Source organism: Anarrhichthys ocellatus, unplaced genomic scaffold (genome assembly GCF_004355925.1).
Source record: "Anarrhichthys ocellatus isolate YVR2014 unplaced genomic scaffold, GSC_Weel_1.0 scaffold119, whole genome shotgun sequence".
Classification (NCBI taxonomy): Eukaryota; Metazoa; Chordata; class Actinopteri; order Perciformes; family Anarhichadidae; genus Anarrhichthys; species Anarrhichthys ocellatus.
The window spans coordinates 736,258-755,434 of NW_022280149.1; the positions used below are offsets into that span (position 1 = coordinate 736,258).

Consider the following 19,177-nt stretch of genomic DNA (forward strand, 5'->3'; position numbering starts at 1 on the left):
AAATCAATCATCACTGACAGAATATTCACTATTTAGCAACCATGAGTTCCTTTTCTATTCTACCACACGTACAAACTTAACAAATTAAAAAATGCATCCAGTGATACTTTCCCAAGTGGACATTGCTGGTTTCAACATGGTTTCAACAGTTATTGATGAAGCAACTGCCAATAAACTCAAAACTATTCCGTTGTCAAACACTATTTCAAGGCGTATCGGTGACCTCTCTGCAGAAATGGAAGAGCAGCTTATTGAAAAGGTAAAAGACGGTCGTTTTGCTCTGCAAATGGATGAGACAATGGACAGCAATAACGACAGTTTGTTAATAACATATGTCAGGTATATTAATGCGGAAGATATAAAGGAGGATTTGCTTTTCTGCAAATATATACCAAACAGAGCCACTGCAGAGAAAGCACTGAGTAACTTGCACATCTTGTCTTTGATCATTATTTTATATGTAGGATTCTTTATTTTCTTGCACACTAATTCAGTTTGTAAAACCTACTGTTAAATGGGGAAATGTAAGTTGTTGCACTGTTCCTAACTTCAATTTTAATATTTTAAGTTGATTTTACTTGAAAATATATTCAAGAATGTAATGCAATTAATGTCTGAAAGCAATCTAAAGTCCAATCTTTTTGGAAATTGATTTTATTATTGCAATTTATTTTCAGTAAAACAAATTGAACAATAAACTGTGAAGTGATATTTACTTATTTTAGAAAGAAAAACAAATATTTTATAGTTTATATATTATAACGCACTTCAAAACAAAGAAGGTACGACCCATTTGTGGTGGGTGGGGTCGGGGGCGGGGGCTTACAATATTCCTATATCATCAAAATATCTACAAAATAAAAGAATAAATGCATTTCTTTTGTGAGAGACTGTAGCTGAAACACTCCTGAGAGAAAAATTTACAGAAAAAGTTTGGGAACCACTGGGTTAGACATTGACGCATGTTGTGTAATAGTGATAGATCGTTACCCGTAGAGGTTGAAAGGAGGTATACGTTTCTACCACTTTATATTTCTACGTCAAAACCTGTGGATCTAACATTAGCAGACTATGTTAGCACATCATTAACCGGCCTTAGCACTTATGTGCTATGCTAGCTACTGCAAGTATACTGAATGTTTATGCTGCTTTTGCTTTTTAATAATTGTAACAGTGAATAAAGACCTACCCAGCATTACAGGAACAGTGTTGTTCCTTCATTTCATTGTCTTCTGTCTCGATCACCAGGTGATGTGCTGGTTCACTTTCACACTGATCTGTAGCTTTTTAACCTGTTTCTTACTGCTGAATCAGTTTGACATCCTGGATTTATCCTTCAAATGTGTATTGTAGACCCTTGTGTCTACTTCTTTTTTTGAGAGAATTAGATGATATTTTTTAACGGAATGCAGTTAGTGATAGTGTGGGCACCACAGTAGCTCTGACATTTTTTTTATATGGTAGAAGCGTGGTATTGGGCTTAGTGAAGGGTCAATTAATTAGACCTGTTAGAGTTCGAAGCAAGTATGGCATGATTAATGTATTAGGCTTTATTTTACAGTTTGTGATCTGTTCACCGGTGTGTGTGTAGTGTTGTAAGTTGCACTAGTTTTACTGAGCAAATTGCTTGATAATTTGGATAATATCTTTGTCACAAACCGGGCCGAACGGTCATGACAAAAAAGGAAGATGCATTCAATGAAGCAGTTTAACAATTATTTATTAGGTTTAAAGTAATATAAAAGACAAACAAACTAACAGTGACATGTGAAGTCAGTACTTTCAGCAGTGTAATTGAGTGGGTGCGTGTAAAGTGCATATGCAGTGTTGTATAGTGTAGAAACCAACCAAAACCAAAATGGGTGTCTCAGGAAGGCGAGAGCTTAAGGTCAAAATCAACCCGGTGGTTACCTTGCAGCACACAGTAACACAGCTTGGCAGAACCTGCTAACAAAATCTGATGCTCAGTATCAATCAGACAGTAAGTGGGTATCTGAGAGAGGGAGGAGAAATCAGTGATGTAGTTGGCTGGAAAATCAATTAAACAGAATGTGGACCAAACATAGTCGCATTACTTTCAGCGCTTCTTTAAATAGGTACATACTATTCTCTCAAGTAACTTTTTGGTAGAAGTAATCAAAATATGACAAGAACAAGGAGTAGAAGAAGAGAAAATGTTACCTTACACTTTCTATGAAGCCAACATCTTCATATTTGCTGTTCACTTACAACTTTTTTAAGTAAAATAAAAATGAATTGTACATCCTATGAATTATTATGAAACTTGTAATTGGCAATATGCTACTTGGTCATTAAAAAATGCTTCATAATGTGTTGTGATAACTGTTATAAAGCAATTATGAGTGCTTATAACTATAGCCATACAGTGCTGTAAGCAGATTAGTATGCATTATAAGTATGTTTGTAATGCAGTTTAGACATGGGCTTTATAGACAGTGTTACATTTTTTTTTTTTAAATGTCATCAATTTTATTTACATTGCCCAAAAAAGCATGTTGTTTCCCAGGCATTATAGTCTGTAGCATGAGCGATTCAATATCACTGAAGATTATTTTCAAGTCTGCTTTGACAAAATACTGACATGCCCATATCGGAATCAGAAATGGTTTATTAGATGTTTATGGATACAAGGAATTTTACTGTGCATGACAGTAAACATAGTGCAATAGTATAAGACTTAACTAAAAATGTAAATATTTTACAATATATTATGATAAACACACAAATCCTATAAGAGTGTTAAAATACGTCTGTTATTAAAGTGTTAAATATTTTAAGTGAAGGGTTGTGCAGTGAGTGTAAATGTTTGTAATTGTCCAGGGGATGTAAGAGTCAAAGACAAGTCTGCTTTGTTGATGATCCCAACTGAGGTCTTGGTCGTGATGGACCGCAGCCACCTACCAGAGGGAAAGGACTCAAACAGTCTATGTCCAGACTGAGAGGGGTCAGCTAAAATCTTTCTTGGGGACGTACAAGTCGCCCAAGTTGCGGAGGTATGGCCAATTGCAGCCAATTGCCTTCGTAGCAGTGCGAATGATTCGGAACGAGTATGATTCTTATTGCAACCAAACCATCACATGGAATCAGTTAATACAGAAATGTTTTTAAAAATAATCGCTTATAGTTCTGCATCAACTCAAAACCACAGCTGTACACTAAATCACAAGCCGCCAGAGATGTCATTGCTGTGATTCTCATCGCCCAACAGTAACTTGATCAAAGAGCTCATTTTCCGAAGAGTCATTTGCTGAAATGACTTGGTGCTTCTGGGGCATTTGGTCAAGCAGGCAGAGGGGAGTCATATGTTTTGATCCTTGTTGCGATGATACCTATTAATGGACTTAATAATCAGCTCTCATCAAGTGTTAGTGTCAAACGAGTCAGCAGAGGTTCAGGCAGGAAAGGGGCACTGTTGTTGGTGTTTGTAGAGTCCCTCAGAAGCCCTCAAATTAACCTCTCTCCCTCTATGTTCTAGATAATAATGCATATACTGTATATACAATAAAACATGCAGATGTATCGGAGTTAAGAGGATATTTTGCTCAGTAAGAGCTTGGGTGCTCTGTTACAAAATCTTTGGTAAATACAAGGATTGTTTTTTTACAAGAATACCCACCTTTTCGTCTTCTATTCTTTCTCAATGCACAGCTGGTTTTGACTGTTAAGTTATTAGATGTACACAATTCATCGTATAACACGCAAAAAAGGACAGCAGACAACGGTAAATAAGATTAGGTTTGTTCATTTGATACAGTCCCCCCCCCTCCTTACTCATTATGTAATTATATACTGCTAGATGTCAAAATCAGAACCGTTTATTGCCAATGTATGTTTCACATACAAGGAATTTGTCATGGCGGTTGGTGCATAACATTAGACAATAACATTAAACAATCAACACAGTGCAAGAAATAGAAAGATATTAAAATGTACAATAGAATATAAAATAAAGTGCACAGACAAACATAACAGTACTTTAAACAAGTGTAATGTAAAAGTGACAAGTGTATTTAAATATGAAGGGATATGCAGGGGAGTGACCGGTAGGAAATTATCCTGGGGAGAGTCAGTGGGGGTCCCGGGCTCTGTTAATGAGCCTGACTGCCGACGGGAAGAAACTGTTTGTGTGGCGTGAGGTCTTGGTCCTGATGGACCTCAGCCTCCTACCAGATGGAAGGGGCACGAACAGTTTGTGTCCAGGGTGAGAGGGGTCGGCTACAATCTTTCTTGCTCGCTTCAGGGTTCTTAAAGCGAAAAAGTCCTGGAGGGACGGCAGATTGCAGCCAATCACCCTCTCGGCAGAGCGAATGATGCGCTGCAGCCTGCCCTTGTCCTTGGCAGTGGCTGCAGCGTACCAGACTGTGATGGAGGAGCAGAGGATGGACTCAATGATGGCTGTGTAGAAGTGCACCATCATTGTCTTTGGCAGGTTGAATTTCTTAAGCTGCCTCAGGAAGTACATCCTCTGCTGAGCCTTCTCGGTGATGGAGCTGATGTTCAGCTCCCACTTGAGGTCCTGGGTTATGATGGAGTCCAGGAAGCGGAAGGACGCCACAGCGTCGATGGGGGAGTCACACAGGGTGATAGAGGCTGGTAGGGCTGCATTCTTCCTGAAATCCACAACCATCTCCACTGTCTTTAGAGCGTTGAGCTCTGTTATTCAGACCGCACCAGGTCACCAGATGGTCAGTCTCCCACCTGTAGGCGGACTAATCACCACCAGAGATGAGTCCAATGAGGGTGGTGTCATCCGCGTACTTCAGGAGCTTAACGGACTGGTGACTGGAGGTGCAGCTTTTCGTGTACAGGGAGAAGAGCAGAGGGGAAAGAACGCAGGCTTGGGGGGAACCGGTGCTGATGGTCCGAGAGGCTGAGACGTGTTTTCCCAGCTTCACGTGCTGCTACCTGTCAGACAGGCAGTCTGTGATCCACTTGCAGGTGGAGTTGGGCACGTGCAGGGAAGGGTGGTACAGAGGCATGAGCCCCTGCTGTGCTGGGGGAGGGGGGGCTGGTGGTCTGGGACTGGTTGATGGAGCTGTGGGGGATGGAGTCAGGACTGTCCCATTGTCTTTCAAATCTACAGTAGAACTCATGTCACATGGATACATGGAACATACGTATGTTCTGCAAACCAAAGCACCATTACCTTAAATGCCATGTACTTTTTCCCTGCAAATTCTCTTGCGTTGCGTTCTTTTGGAAAGCCGTCCCTCTTTCAACTTCTGTAGCTGTGGATAAGTCAAAGTGAGTCATTAGTGAGCTAATAGCTGTCCATCATCCTGAAAAGTCCTGGGAAAAGCTTTATCCTTTAGTTTTTAATGGTGTCAGGACCCACAGAAAGAATCAATGTTACTCTCTGGGACATAAATCCCTCTTGGCATTTCAACAAATGTTAGCATAGTTTTTTATAAGACAGGACCTTGTAATGGGCCTTTTACTGACTCACATACTGAGTCATCTGACTTCAGTGATGAAAGATTACTGCACTATATTTATTTTTTTCTGAATCATGTGTTTTTTCCTAATAAATTTAGAGTGGAGTAAAGGAAAAATAAAAATATTACGATGTCATAAGAGAAAGGTTATCATGATGCCACAAGCCCATTGTGAACATATCTTTTGAGAATATGAGACATTATTTATTTCACCCAAGATTCCATTCAAGCGGAAGTAACTGGGTATTGAATGCAGGTAATTGTTCAAACAATACCTCTGCATTTCAATGGTGTCGACTGACTTCCAGTACATTCAAATGAGCTACCAAAGGTATAGCACAATTGTGGTCTCTATTTTCTCTATGTTGGGAGAAGATGTGTAAGTATGCTCTGATAACTTGGATACTAAAGTATTAAAACCAAAAGTTATAGATGGACATTTTGCTGAGATTTAGATGAGAAGATTAATACAACTCTTATATATGTAATGTAAATATGAAGCTAGGAAAGTAGCTTAGCTTAGCATAAACACTTGAAACAGGGAGAAGTTTTGCAGGGTGTGTGAGAGTTACTCACTGGAGCTATTTCTCGGCTAGGCTAAACTAAGCTAATTGTCTACTGATTCTACATGCATTAAGACAACGTAGCAGTGGTGGGCCGTCAGGACCTGCAAGGCCTTCTCTGCTGGCCTAAACAGAATCACAAAGTTATATCTATTTTATAATTTAATAATTTTTCTTAAATACACTACATGTATTAGCTAATAAGTCCCAGCTATAGTCATCTGCAGGCATCTGTTTGCAAAAAAATATTCAGGTGCAAATAAAAACCTTCTACTTCAGTGTGTTCAAACTTCTACTACTCAAAGCCAGTAGCACTTACAGTGATTCTCACTGTTGGAACAAAAAACTTCAAAGTGTTACCTTTCAAAAGAGACCAAAACCATATATGTACTCCAAATGGTTCAAGAACAGCTTTCAGTTTACTTTGGGTATGACTTGGATAGGGGTTTTAGGCTCATTTTACTGGAGTGGTAACAGGATAACACATGGGTACACTGTAAGAAAAGTCAGTGAATTTTACAGTGAAAAACTGTTAAATCGCAACAGTAAGAGACCGTAAATTGTAAATCGGTTATATTCAGTTTATCTGACAGTGAAACACCGTAAATATATATATCAGCCAAAACAATAATTTGTGCATGTATTTCTTGTATAAAATACATTTTGTCACTGTTAAATGTACTAAACATTGTACTGATAACGGAAATACACCGTAATATGAAAGAAAAATCCATACCGTAATTTTTGCATTTRTTTCTTTTAAAAAATACATTTGGTTACTGTTAAATKTACRGACCACTGTGCTGCCAATGGAGATATGACGCATTATACATTTAACAGGCAGCCTCGTATGTTTTGCATTTATTATTCGTATAAAATACATTTTGTCACTGTTAAATGTACTAAACATTGTACTGATAACGGAAATACACCGTAATATGAACAGAAATCCATACCGTGATTTTTGCATTTATTACTTTTAAAAAATATATTTGTTTAATGTTAAATGTACGGACCATTGTACTGATTACAGAAATACACCATAATATGGCTAACAGCCAACTCTGCAACTTCTGCAAATATTATCTATTACCCATATCCCTGGTGGAGGCCGCTAATGTATTCAAAAAGCTCCTTGCTGGCAAGGCGACGGGGGTGGATGAATTCGAACTTTGCCCATTCATTAAGTGGTTTGAAAATCAATGGGAAATTCTAAACACTTTTTGCGTAGTGAACTATGGATTTTTGACCATATTCGGCCTAAATACGCCCAGAAAACAATGGACTAGGACCCTGACATTTTCACAGTCAATCGACCTTTGGCCAAAGATCAAGTGGTATGAAAATCAATGGGAAATTCCAAATACTTTTCCCATAGTGAACTATGGATTTTTTACCCAATTCGGCCTAAATACCCATAGAAAACAATGGGCTAGGACCATGAAATTCTCAGTCATTCCACCTTTGCCCACAGATTAAATGGTGCGAAAATCAGTTGAAAATTGACTGTTTATTTCACCCAACAGAAAGGATTCTAACCCAATGGTACTTATGATCCGAAATGGCCTTCACCAGTCTTTTCTCTCAATTTTTACACTTTAAATCAAAGTAGAGATTTGAATCCTTTTTCCTGTTTAAAGAGGGGCTAGTGAATATGAATTCCCCCAAATTTTACGGTCGTAGCTGCAAGTTAAGGTACCCAAACACAGCCCCAAAGGTCAAAATTGAGGCATATAGCCTTATTTTTCGGCTTTTTTTGGCAAGTGAGAAACGGGCCATTAAATCTTAGTGAAAGATTGAAACTGCCTGAATTTTGCATAAATCATTCCCCTGTGATAACGTAATGCAGGATCTAAAGCAAGATCTCTGCAGACCCTTGGGAAAGCTAACTTCTGTTAGCAGCATGCTAATGACTTGAATCCAATTGAGCCTTTAAGAGGGTCCTCTTTTGTCCATCATATGTGAATATTATGACAATAAGCCATTTACAAGTGTTTTCAAATGCACCCAACAAAGATGATTCGAACCAGATGGCACCAGTTTTCACCAGTCTTTTCTCTAACTTTTTATACTCTAAATCAGGGTAGAGATTTGACTCCTTTTCTCCTTCAAAGAGGGGCTCGTCACCATTACCTACCTATGATCTGGACTTCGTAGCTGCAAGTTAACGTCCCCAAAAACAGCCCCAAAGGGCTTAATTGATGCCTTATTCCCTTATATGAGTGGATTTTTTGACATATGCAAGAATGGCCATAATCTCTCAAATATGGGTCCCAGAACCCACAGATTCTGGACACACATTGTGGACTAGGCCTACAATGAGGTCACCTGAACAGAATCCCTCTAGATTGTCTAGAAAAGATTTTTGCCTGTATGACACTCAGACCTCAGCATGGTGTTCACGTCCCTAAGGCGTACACCCTGTTGTACTCTTGGTGAGATCAGACCAACTTTTACTTCTAAAGATGTCAGAGCCCTGCTTTTTTAATATGTTGTAGACTTGTTTGAAAACTCCAGAGTTATCTCTTCTTGTGGACAGTCGTAAACGCATACGTTTAGAAACGATGACATAAACACCCACGTTGTCTTTAATAGCAGCTGTTGTTCAGTTAAAGTCTGCATTTCTGCAGAGGAAGCAGCTGTTATTGGAGCGATTAGCGAGCAGCTTGTCCAGCGGCGTTAGCAGACCTACGGAGCGGCCCCATCTGAAGTCACGTTAACCTAATTCATGATATAGATTAGACCACATGGGATCACCTTTCGGTTTGTTTTTTTCCACATGGAACTATACATTCTGCCATTTCTCCTCGACTCTTTCCGCTTTGAGTCATTCAGCAGTGATTGTCAGAGCTAGCTGCACCACAAACAGTCGGTTTGGACACCTGCATTTACTTTGACAGTCTTTTATGTTACAAACACTGAAGCGCATTCAAAAAACATTTGTTTTTTTGTCGATCATTACAGGCTTACATTTATGATTGCATTCAGAGCTGAACTCAAAACATTCGAGGCTTAAGACCTGGCAAAATGATCTTGCTACGCCACTGGTACACGCAGGAAATATTGTCTAACTCGTGCACGCAGTGTCTCATGGTCACAGAAAGCACGGCCGCGGCAACTAGAGTCCTGCTAGTACCCTCGACGTGCGTGAAGGTGCGAGGGCCCGATCAATGTTGCTTGCATTCATTATTTGTAAAAAAGACATTTTGTCAAGGTTAAATGCACTAACCATTATGCTGTTTTTGTAAACACACTATAATATATAAAATATAACACTGCAGTTTTTGCAGGTACTATTAGTAAAAAGAAATACATTTTGTCACGGTTAAATGTACGAACCATTGTGCTAATAATGGAAATATACCATAAGATAAATTTGAAGGCCAACACTGTAATTTTTGAAAGACATTTTGTCACTGTTTCAACAGTCAGAACTAATATTTAACCAACAAACAAAACAATAAGTGCTAGATGCAAACTAGTCTGCTTATTCAAAGCAGTAGAGAGTAACCTTCCATAAGTTTTCCTTGTTTTGTAATCCTTTTTTGCAGAGCATAAGTTGCATCTCACCCCTCACCCCATCCCCCACCCCTCTTTTGATCTCTGTTGGTTAGTATTTTGTAACATTGCAGGTGCAGATCTCGCTACAGTTTCATGGCACCCTGTGACATCTATTCCTAACCTGTGTGCAGTGCACTCTATATGATCATACCGAAGCTGTTTCACTGTTTAAAGATTCCCCCATGACACTTTAAGACCAACAGGTGCCTGTCTCAGTGAATAACCTGACCAAATGTGACAGACAGACAGAGCAATTTTAAAAAAGCAACGGTTGGAGGCTGAACTTTTGAACTCATTTCAGCGCCTTTTCTGCGCGCTCAGGCAGCACTGCGCGCAGCTCTTCTGTGGATATTAACCTGAGCGTTACTGATGATCAACGGCCTGACTCCTGGAAACACACTTCTTCTGAAGGTAAGCATGTCAGCTAGCTAACGTTACATTTTAATTTGAGGCTTTGTTTTCTGCAGTTTTGTGTCGCCCTTGCAAAAACGAGTCATTCAACGTTAAGAGTAAGTTAACTTGGCTATCTAATGAGTTGAGTTTATTTTTCGTGGATGTAACGTGGGTTATGGGTTTCTGTGTTGAACATTAGCTAGCTTACTTTACCAAAGGTTTGCTAGGAAAATGTTTAGTTGTAATTTCTGTGGCAAGTCAGTTAAAGCTAAAACATCGAGGGGTTATGTGCTTCATTGCAAACTTCATCGTAATGAACCACGTTGTTTAAGTGCGTTGAAGCCGGTTGCAAGCAGACCTTTGATAGATATGGAGCTATAAGGCTAATTTCTACCAGAGGCATAACGGTAACGTATCAGCTAACGTTACAGCTAAGCTAACGTTAGAGTTAACGTTACTGTTGGGACGGCTGTTAACTTTACCGCTTATAAACTGTCTGTTAACGTTACCGCTCATAAATGCGCTATGTCTGTTAACGTTACCGCTCATAAATGCGCCATGTCTGTTAGCGTTACCGCTCATAAATGCGCCATGTCTGTTAACGTTACCGCTCATAAATGCGCCATGTCTGTTAACGTTACCGCTCATAAATGCGCCATGTCTGTTAACGTTACCGCTCATAAATGTGCTATGGCGTTATATGAACGCACATGTCCAGACACAAAGTAGCTAATTATTAAAGTGAGTGGATGGTAAAATGGTTTCATGGTCAGATCTTCATTTACCGCCCACATGCCACGGAGACACAAATAGCAGACAGCAGTATTAGTGACATGTACAGAGAATCTGCTTCTCCTCAGTCATCAGCTGTTCCAACTGAATCACATGACTGTGGCCCTCACCTGCATGACTCAGAAAATGTTACAGAGACCAGCACAGATAAAGGTGATCTGGATATTTCTGAAAACTTCAGTGATCTTTTTCTCTGTTTATTCTACTTGAAATTGCAGGGACAGTTTCTACTACCTGCTTGGACCAAACTAACTTCACTGTTTAAAAATGACACACCATTATCAGATGAGGACATCAGCAAAGTTTGTGAGTCTTTGAGAATTTGATATTTTCTCTGCATGTCATAGAGGGCGAATGAGGACAACATACTCAAGAGCTCAGTCTTTCAAAAAAGGGTTCAACTATGTGGAGCCTAAGAAAATGTTTTTAGGACGAGATGAGAACAGGACTGATATGTTTGCATATTATGTGCTTGTGAAAGAGACTTTAATGTGTTTGTTGGAATCTGATCTGTGGAAGAACTGTGTGTCAGGAGAGCAGTCAACTGAGTCTCCCTCAGAGTCAGATGTTGTAAGCGACATTAGTGATGGTCAGAAATCCAATGATTTTTTTTTGGTCAAAATCCATCATGCTTCAAGCTAGTACTATACCAGGATGCTTTTGAAGTTGTTAACCCTTTAGGCTCTGCAAAGACAATACAAAAAATATCAGCTGTCTATGTATCTGATGATAATTTGCCAGTTCATGTAAGGTCTGACACAAACCACATGTCACTTGTTTTATTGTGTAGAGAGAAAGATTTCAAAACATTTGGGCATGCTAAGGTGTTCTCTGAATTACTAACAGACTTGAAGGATTTGGAGGAGAACGGGATCGTAGTATCAGATGAAACAGTAGTCAAAATAACCTTATATTGCATTGCAGGAGATAATTTGGCCTCTCATGGCATTGGTGCCTTCACTGAAAATTTCAGTCACTCGCAATATTTCTGTAGGTACTGCCTAATAACCCGATCTGAATTTCAGGGTGACGATCCAAATCTGTGCAGAGCAGAGCGCACCATTGACAGCTACAACTCTGCTGTTGATCGCCTCCAGACCCAAGATAAACCAGATGTGGAAGGAGTAAAGTTCAAGTCAGTATTCAATTCTTTGAAATACTTGAATGTCTGTCAAAAGAAAGACAATTTGTTCCAGTGCTTTTGTGAAACTTCTAGGTCGAAGGCAGGTGGCATTGCTAAGAAGAATCTCCTTTAAAGTAAGTAAATTGTACACATATCTAACAAATATCTGAACATTTTAATTGGTACAAGAGCAGTTTGTGCAGATAATTAAGACAATTTACTCTAATCTTGCAACATTGAATTAATTTGCTCCTGCCACCTTTCAGACATTGCATTCAAACTAGTGGTTGTGGACTTGGATGGGAACAACTTGCTGGCTTTTATGACAACCAGGAAAACGGTGGGATTTTAATCCATTTAAATGCCCAAAGCAAGCAGTTGTTTTTTTTTTATTTTTAAAGATGATTTTTTGTCATTCGTGTTTTATTGGACAGCAGAAGTAGAGAGACAGGAACCACAGTGGAGTGAGAGGGGATGATCTGCAACACATGGCCCAACGGGAATCAAACCTTTGTTGCTGCGATAACAATATGTGGTACGGGCTAAACCAGGTGAGGCACTGTTTTTATTTTTGAGTGTGAATTTAGCCATTTCATTTTAATTTGCAACCTTTGCATTGAAAAGAGTAAAAGTTGATGCTTGAGATGATTTCATCTTTCACTTAAGAGGATGTATGTCCACCCCTTGTCTTTTTTCTCTTTATTCTTTCTTTCAGGTGTGATTACGACTACCAGCGGTTGTACTTCAGATGGACCTCATCACCCTCTTTGCTGTCCTACTAGTGTAACCTTATGATCGGATACATACAAGTGTTGTCAAGGATAAACAGAGGTAAGTTGTTGTAAAGTTCAATGTATGTTCATTTAACAAGAGAAGGCTTTAGGGTCTTCTATTTTTGTAAGCACTGTGTAGCCATTTCATGTTCAAACAGTGTATGCATGTATTGTTGATGTTAAGTACTGCATAAACCTAGGCATTTCATAATCCAATGTGATTTTAACTTCTTGCCAGAATAACATTTTTTGACATACTGTGAATTTATTTTGACTTTATTGACATACCATATGTATTATGGCTATTTCTTATTCATGAATCATATTTGTAGCTTGACCTTTTTATGAAATCTTTAACCCTACTCTTTGTTTACCCTTTGGTAAGTTTGTTCTGTTTTACCCTCTTTAATGTTTTGTGTTTTTATAGTTTGATTGTTTTTTGTGTGAAGTATGAGAACCATTTTGCAACTGTGTAAGTGCTATATAAAGTTATATTATTGGTGATGTTACTGTTATTATTATTGTTAGTATTGTTAATGTTTTCTATGTTGTCTTTTTTCTGGCTGGAAGATCATGCTAGCCCACAGCGAACACCAGATTGACTTGTGAGTCTTCAAGCAGAAATTATGACAACACCTGCCTAAAGTTCCAGTTTCCTGAACAGCATACCCTGTCTGTATGAGACTCTGTCCCACCTGTCTTCAGTCAAGTCTGGACCCAATGACTCAGACACCAGTCTTGTCAAGGCTAATTAGAGGTAAGCAGTGCGATAGGTGCAACTCAAACTTCACTCAATCAATCATCCTCAGGTGCACGGTCTGAGCCAACCGCTTCATGCAAACATAGATGAAACCACTGGAATATAGTTTTGTATTAGTACTATTTGTTTTTTAGTGCTCTGAACTGATATCCCCCTTACATTACGTTTCACGTAGCAGTAAAATGTCATTAATTCTGTGTACTATCTTTCCAAAATCCACCCAAAAGGGGTTTGCACCTGTGTCTTTGCACCCAAGTGGGCCCTACAGTGCACTCTTATGTTTATTTGATGGTAAATGCTGGGGGTCATTTTTTGGTAGACAGCAGAATTCATGGTTCCATTTACCACAGCAAGTCTTCCAGGTCCTGAAGCAGCAAAACAGCCCCAGACCATCACATTACCACCACCATATTTTACTGTTGGTATGATGTTCCTTTTCTGAAATGCCGTGTTACTTTTATGCCAGATGTAATGGGACATACACCTTCCAAAAAGTTCAACTTTTGTCTTCCTTAATTGAGGCAAGTGAGGCCTGCAGTTCTTTGGATGTTGTTCTGGGGTCTTTTGTGACCTCTTGGATGAGTCGTCGCTGCGCTCTTGGGGTAGTTTTGGTCGGCCGGCCACTCCTGGGAAGGTTCACCACTGTTCCATGTTTTCGCCATTTGTGGATAATGGCTCTCACTGTGGTTCGCTGGAGTCCCAAAGCTTCAGAAATGGCTTTGTAACCTTTTCCAGACTGATAGATATATATATATATATATACATATATATACATATACATATATATACATATATACATATATATATATATACACATATATACATATATATACACACATATATATTGATTTAATTAATTGAAGTGGCCGTGGGGCAGACACAGTCTCTATGTGGTTTTGGGTGAGTAACTGCTCTAATGGAAGCTCAGAGGAGTGTGTAAGACTGCAACTCTGCTTCCTGGTCTGAACTCTGGGTTGTCATGGACCAGGTCCATACAAAAACTGGGTCAGATTTGCAGAAATGAGATCTGCTCCATCCAAAGTGGGATGAATGCCGTCCCTCCTAAGCAAACCAGGTTTTCCCCAGAAAGTGTCCCAGTTGTCTACGAAGCCCACATTGTTTGCTGGGCACCACCAAGACAGCCAGTGGTGAAACGATGACATGCGGCTAAACATTTCATCCTTGGTCAGATTCGGGAGGGGGCCAGATAAAACTACGGAGTCCGACATGGCTTTTGCATATGTACACACAGATTCCACATTTACTTTAGTGATCTCAGAGAGCCGTAGCCGGCTGTCATTCCCGCCGACGTGAATAACAATCTTACTGTATTTACGGTTATCTTTAGCCAGTACTTTCAGATAGGACTCAATGTCTCCTGCTCTGGCCCCGGGTATACATGTCACTGTAGCCTCTGGTTTGGCTAGCTTCACGTTTCTCAGAATAGAGCTACCTATGACCAGAGTTGGTCTCTCAGCTGAGAAATCAACTCTGCTGTGTGCGGAAGACCCGTTTGTAACACGAAGTGGCTGCTGGCGAGCCGAGTGCTTCGCCCAAGGTTTAATCCTCCCGGGAGCAGTCACCTGGCCCCCCGGCTGCTCGGGGGCTGCAGGGAGACGGCTAGCGGGAGCCACGTCTGTTTGGGCTGCACCGGCTACGCCCGTAGTCACCAGCGTCTTAGCTTCCATGGTGCGGAGCCGTACTTCTATCTCGCTAAGCCTTGCATCTAACCATTGAGTTACCTCCGTCTGCGCCAACGAGTAGGGGTAAAGGGTAGAGGAAGCCCGGGAGGGAGTATTCTCCGTCAGGACTGCGAAGTGGTTGGAGGTGGTTAACGGAAACTCCTCAGCTGGTTTTCTCAGGAGGCCGCGGCGTACCACCTCCATCCAGGATGCCGGTTTCGGAGTGGAGCTATGGGTCGGGTCTATAGCAGGTCCTCTCAGCTGGTGGTCGGAGGACTGACTACATTCCCCGTCCACAGAGCCGGGTAGCCAGGGAACAGTGTCCGCAGTGTCCGAGACCAGTTGAGATTACATAGATGAGATATGCTTTGCCTGGGCCGCCGCTATGGATACGAATCCGTCGATCAGCTGTTCCCTTTTCCGGACTTCAGACTCCAGGCGGTGAAAATCGTCCCTTAACTGTGAGTATGCGAGTTTGCAGTCTCCACATATACCTGGCCGAGTGGCCATGTTGGAAGTTCCTGCTTCCGGTTTATCTGAAATGAGAGGAAAAAGGTGATGGCTCTGCTCAGAAGTTCTCACAAAAACAAACAAACAAATGTATGTAGCAGAAGTCGGTAGGCAGGCGAGTGAAAGGCGTAAAGGTGTGTGTGATGCGATGGCCTCCACACTGTCTCAGCTGCAGTTCGGTCTCAGCTACAACACGTGTCCCTCGCTACCCGATCTGAACATCCTCTCCAATCGGTACTGCACATGCGCAACTTTCATCAGCGATCAGTTCTACTGGTTTAAAATTGTTTGCAAGTTCCTGTACTGAGTCTACAAAAAAAGCATTGAATTCATTTGCAATTGTTGCATTATCAGAGATAGGTTCGGTGTTTGAGTTGGTTAAACAATTCATGTGCTTCCACAATTTGGAACTACTACCCTTAGCCTCTTCAATAAGTTTCGAGAAGTAATTCATCTTAGCTTTGCGTAGCTCAGTAACTTTGTTTCTTAGGCCTGTATAAATGAGATGATCAGTATCAGTCTTTGTGACTAGAGACCTTTTGAGGGCAAAGTCATGTTTTTTCATTAATTACCAGTTATCTTGACCAAGCCATGGCCTGAGCTCCTTTTAGGGCTGCTCTTCCATGTTTTAGTATAGCTGTCATGAAATTATCACAGCAGGTGTTCAAATCATGTGTTTCTGTTACTGTATCCCAGTTCATTTGCATCAGTTCTCTTTCAAAGTCTACCATTTTACATTTTGGAATCCCTGATTTTACAGATTTCATGTCATTCTTGGTATGATGAACCAGTCCTTTTTTGGTCAGCTTTCTAACAACCAATGTCATATTATGATCTGATAGGCCTGTGATCAGATTGTATGTTTTAGTTATTCTTTCTGTCCTGTTCGTGAAAGCAAGGTCAATCAGAGTTTTACTTTTTCTTGTTATTCTTGTGGGTTTATCAATCAGTTGTTGGTAATTGAATTTTGTCGTTATTGTTTTTCGTTTAGCAGCTTTATCCATCCAGTTGATGTTGTAATCCCCAAACAAAATACTTTCAGAAGAATGATTACATATTGCGAGAAGTTTTTTCAGTTCATCATAAAAGCTGATGTCGTGTGAAGGTGGGTTGTACAAAACAACATTGAAATTCATCTGGGGTGAAAGAACAATATTCAGTCCCAGGCATTCAAGATTACAATCCAGTTGTATTTCTGTACATCTAAAATTCTCTCTAATATATATCATAACTCCTCCTCCTCTCCCTATTGGTCTTTCCTAGAGCAAGTGTATCCTGGAATATTTATTAAATTTGATGGTATGTCACGGTTAAGCCAGCTCTCAGTAAGACATAAAAAGTCCAGGTTAGAGTCAATAAGCAGGTTTTGTATTTGGTATTTGGTTAGTATGCTTCGGATATTTAGGTGACCACCAAGTATGCCTTTAGGTTTAGTTTCACCTTCCCAAACAACCTCAGAATCAACAAGGCGCCGTCTCTCGTGAAGCGTAAAATCCGATACACCGAAAGTCAAATCCTCCCCCCTGGTCCCCCGGCTTAGATTACACCCCCTGTATTCATGGAAGGAGTTCACTGATAAACAGGATATCCGTTGAACAGATATCTGAGTGAAAAAAACGGGATATTATGCTTTGTCTTTATGAAAACAGCGAAAGGTGAGGCGCGTTTTCTGATAATAATCGATAAAGCGGTTGGTGTTGCTGGTGTTTGTTGGCTCATATCTCAGTAATGGTTTCACGGAGAGAAATATTGAAGATATCTCCGGAATCTGTGTAGAATTGGCTTGCTTTCTGGCATCTCGGTTTTCTTTGTTAGCATGTAGCTATCTCTCAGTAGCTCCTAACATGTGCGGAGTCTGCTCACTCATGGCGAAATATGACTATGATATTTTGATCATTCTTATAGTTGGTTGTTTAGCTGTGTAGAGTTGTGTTTGGAGCATGTACAAGCGGCTTGAATATTATTGTAGCCCAGGTTCTGAAGTTTCATTTGGTATGCAATATCATTATATTCGTTTTGTGATGAGTGTATTTTTTCGATGGTATATGGTAAACTGTTAAACCTGACGGGCTGTCGAGCCCTCGGTGTGGGGTTTAAGTTTGCCAAACGACACAAAAACAGTTGTCGTTCCCTTGACTTTCCCCCCCCGGACCCAAGCCAAAAAATTAACTAAACATAATGTTATACGTGACTTACAGACCCAGGTTAGTGGCACAGCAAACACACAGATGCTATAGGCCAAAGCCTATGATTTGATCATCATTTGTGCTTATCATTTGATGAAAGCACAGTGAACAGGCAATGGTTTGCGTTACCTTAAACAAACCAGACCGAGGCTGCATCCCATTACAATTATAAACATTATCACAGCCACAAATGTTGGTCTTACAGAAAACACAGCAAGATACCTTGTCCAAGAGCTATTCTAAACGCAACAGCCAATGCTACTCAGTTAAAGCTTCTGGAGGTAATAAAGCCAAACCTGGGAGGAAGGGGAGGTGGATGAGTCAAATAAACAGGAATTTCAACCAGGAGACAAACCAATGTATTGTTTGTCTTTGTGTTAACAATGTTGAGTTTCACTTTATGAACATAAGCAAGTGCTGTTTGAATTCACGTCGTTTTTACGTGTTTACTGCGACTGTAGTAGATCGTCATAGTCACACGTTTGGCTACCAAGTGCATTAGAAAGTGATGCCAAGGGTCCTGACCAATCGTCAGTATCTGATGAATTGGGATGAGAACAGGTTGGGTGAAGACAGGATGAGACGGAGGGACTCTGGAGCAATGTACTGTGGAAGTGTCAACCCTGTAGGTTGCCCTTAAACTCTTTTCAAAGTTAGGCTTTTCCTAAAATTAAGAAAAAGTACAAACTTCCTCTGAGGTTGTCACCATAAAAGCTCCAAAAGTCCGGCCCTCAAAGGTCGGGTAACATCAGCACACCACAAACAATAAATCACAGACAAATAATAATTACCACTCCCTCACAAATCAGCACGGATAGATAACCTTAAATCTCAGCTCATTACTCCTTATCTCACCTGCCAACCTTCTGGATTAGCAGCAAACACTTTGAAGTGCATTTGCGGAGAAAATCATTAGTTTTGCAATTAGTTTTATTGATGCAACAGGTCTGTCTGCCCACTGGCTGCTCATGTCCACTCCCCACTTTTCCTAAGTTTACTTTGAACCCAACAGGGACAACAGCAACAGGAATAACACCAATGTGTGTGTATGTGTGTCAGTGTTTTCAGTTCTATAACAAAATAAAATGCTCTAAAATATCAACAACCAACCTAGAGAGTGACAGAGCAGTGTGTGTTTGTCTGTTAAAAAAAACTTTTTATTAAATGACATTATGAATCTAACGTTTGAGTATTTACTTCTCCTTGCAGTCTCAGTGCCATGCTTTAGACGTTAATTAACAACAAAGAAAGTGCTTTTCTTTTGCCCATATTACAGTGTGAAAACACTGCCAGCTCTTGAATAAAATGTCACCCTAAATTCAAGCTACTCCTTTGAAAAGTGCAGTATTTAGCATTAATCCAAAACTTGGCTGTGTTC

At 40.2% G+C, this 19,177-nt stretch overlaps 1 protein-coding gene and 1 long non-coding RNA gene across 3 annotated transcripts; one reads left to right on the forward strand and one right to left on the reverse strand.

The window, feature by feature from the left end:
* The first annotated feature begins 12,159 nt into the window (after positions 1 to 12,159).
* Positions 12,160 to 13,712, forward strand: LOC116399630 (uncharacterized). 2 transcript variants are annotated; one of them, XR_004213849.1, is made up of 4 exons: positions 12,160 to 12,228; positions 12,326 to 12,439; positions 12,604 to 12,719; positions 13,232 to 13,712. It is a non-coding gene; the product is annotated as an uncharacterized LOC116399630 (long non-coding RNA). The 2 variants fall into 2 exon arrangements; XR_004213850.1 differs by having other exon boundaries at positions 12,165 to 12,228; positions 12,323 to 12,439.
* Positions 13,713 to 14,324: 612 nt separating this feature from the next.
* On the reverse strand, positions 14,325 to 15,307 carry LOC116399629 (uncharacterized). The gene has a single exon (XM_031876917.1). The coding sequence runs from the start codon at positions 15,305 to 15,307 to the stop codon at positions 14,399 to 14,401; it is 909 nt and encodes a 302-aa protein (XP_031732777.1). The 3' UTR covers positions 14,325 to 14,398.
* Positions 15,308 to 19,177: the final 3,870 nt, after the last annotated feature.

Coding starts and splice junctions, on each gene's coding strand:
- LOC116399629 (XM_031876917.1), bottom strand. CDS start 15,307: ATGGAGGTGGTACGCCGCGGCCTCCTGAGAAAACCAGCTGAGGAGTTT.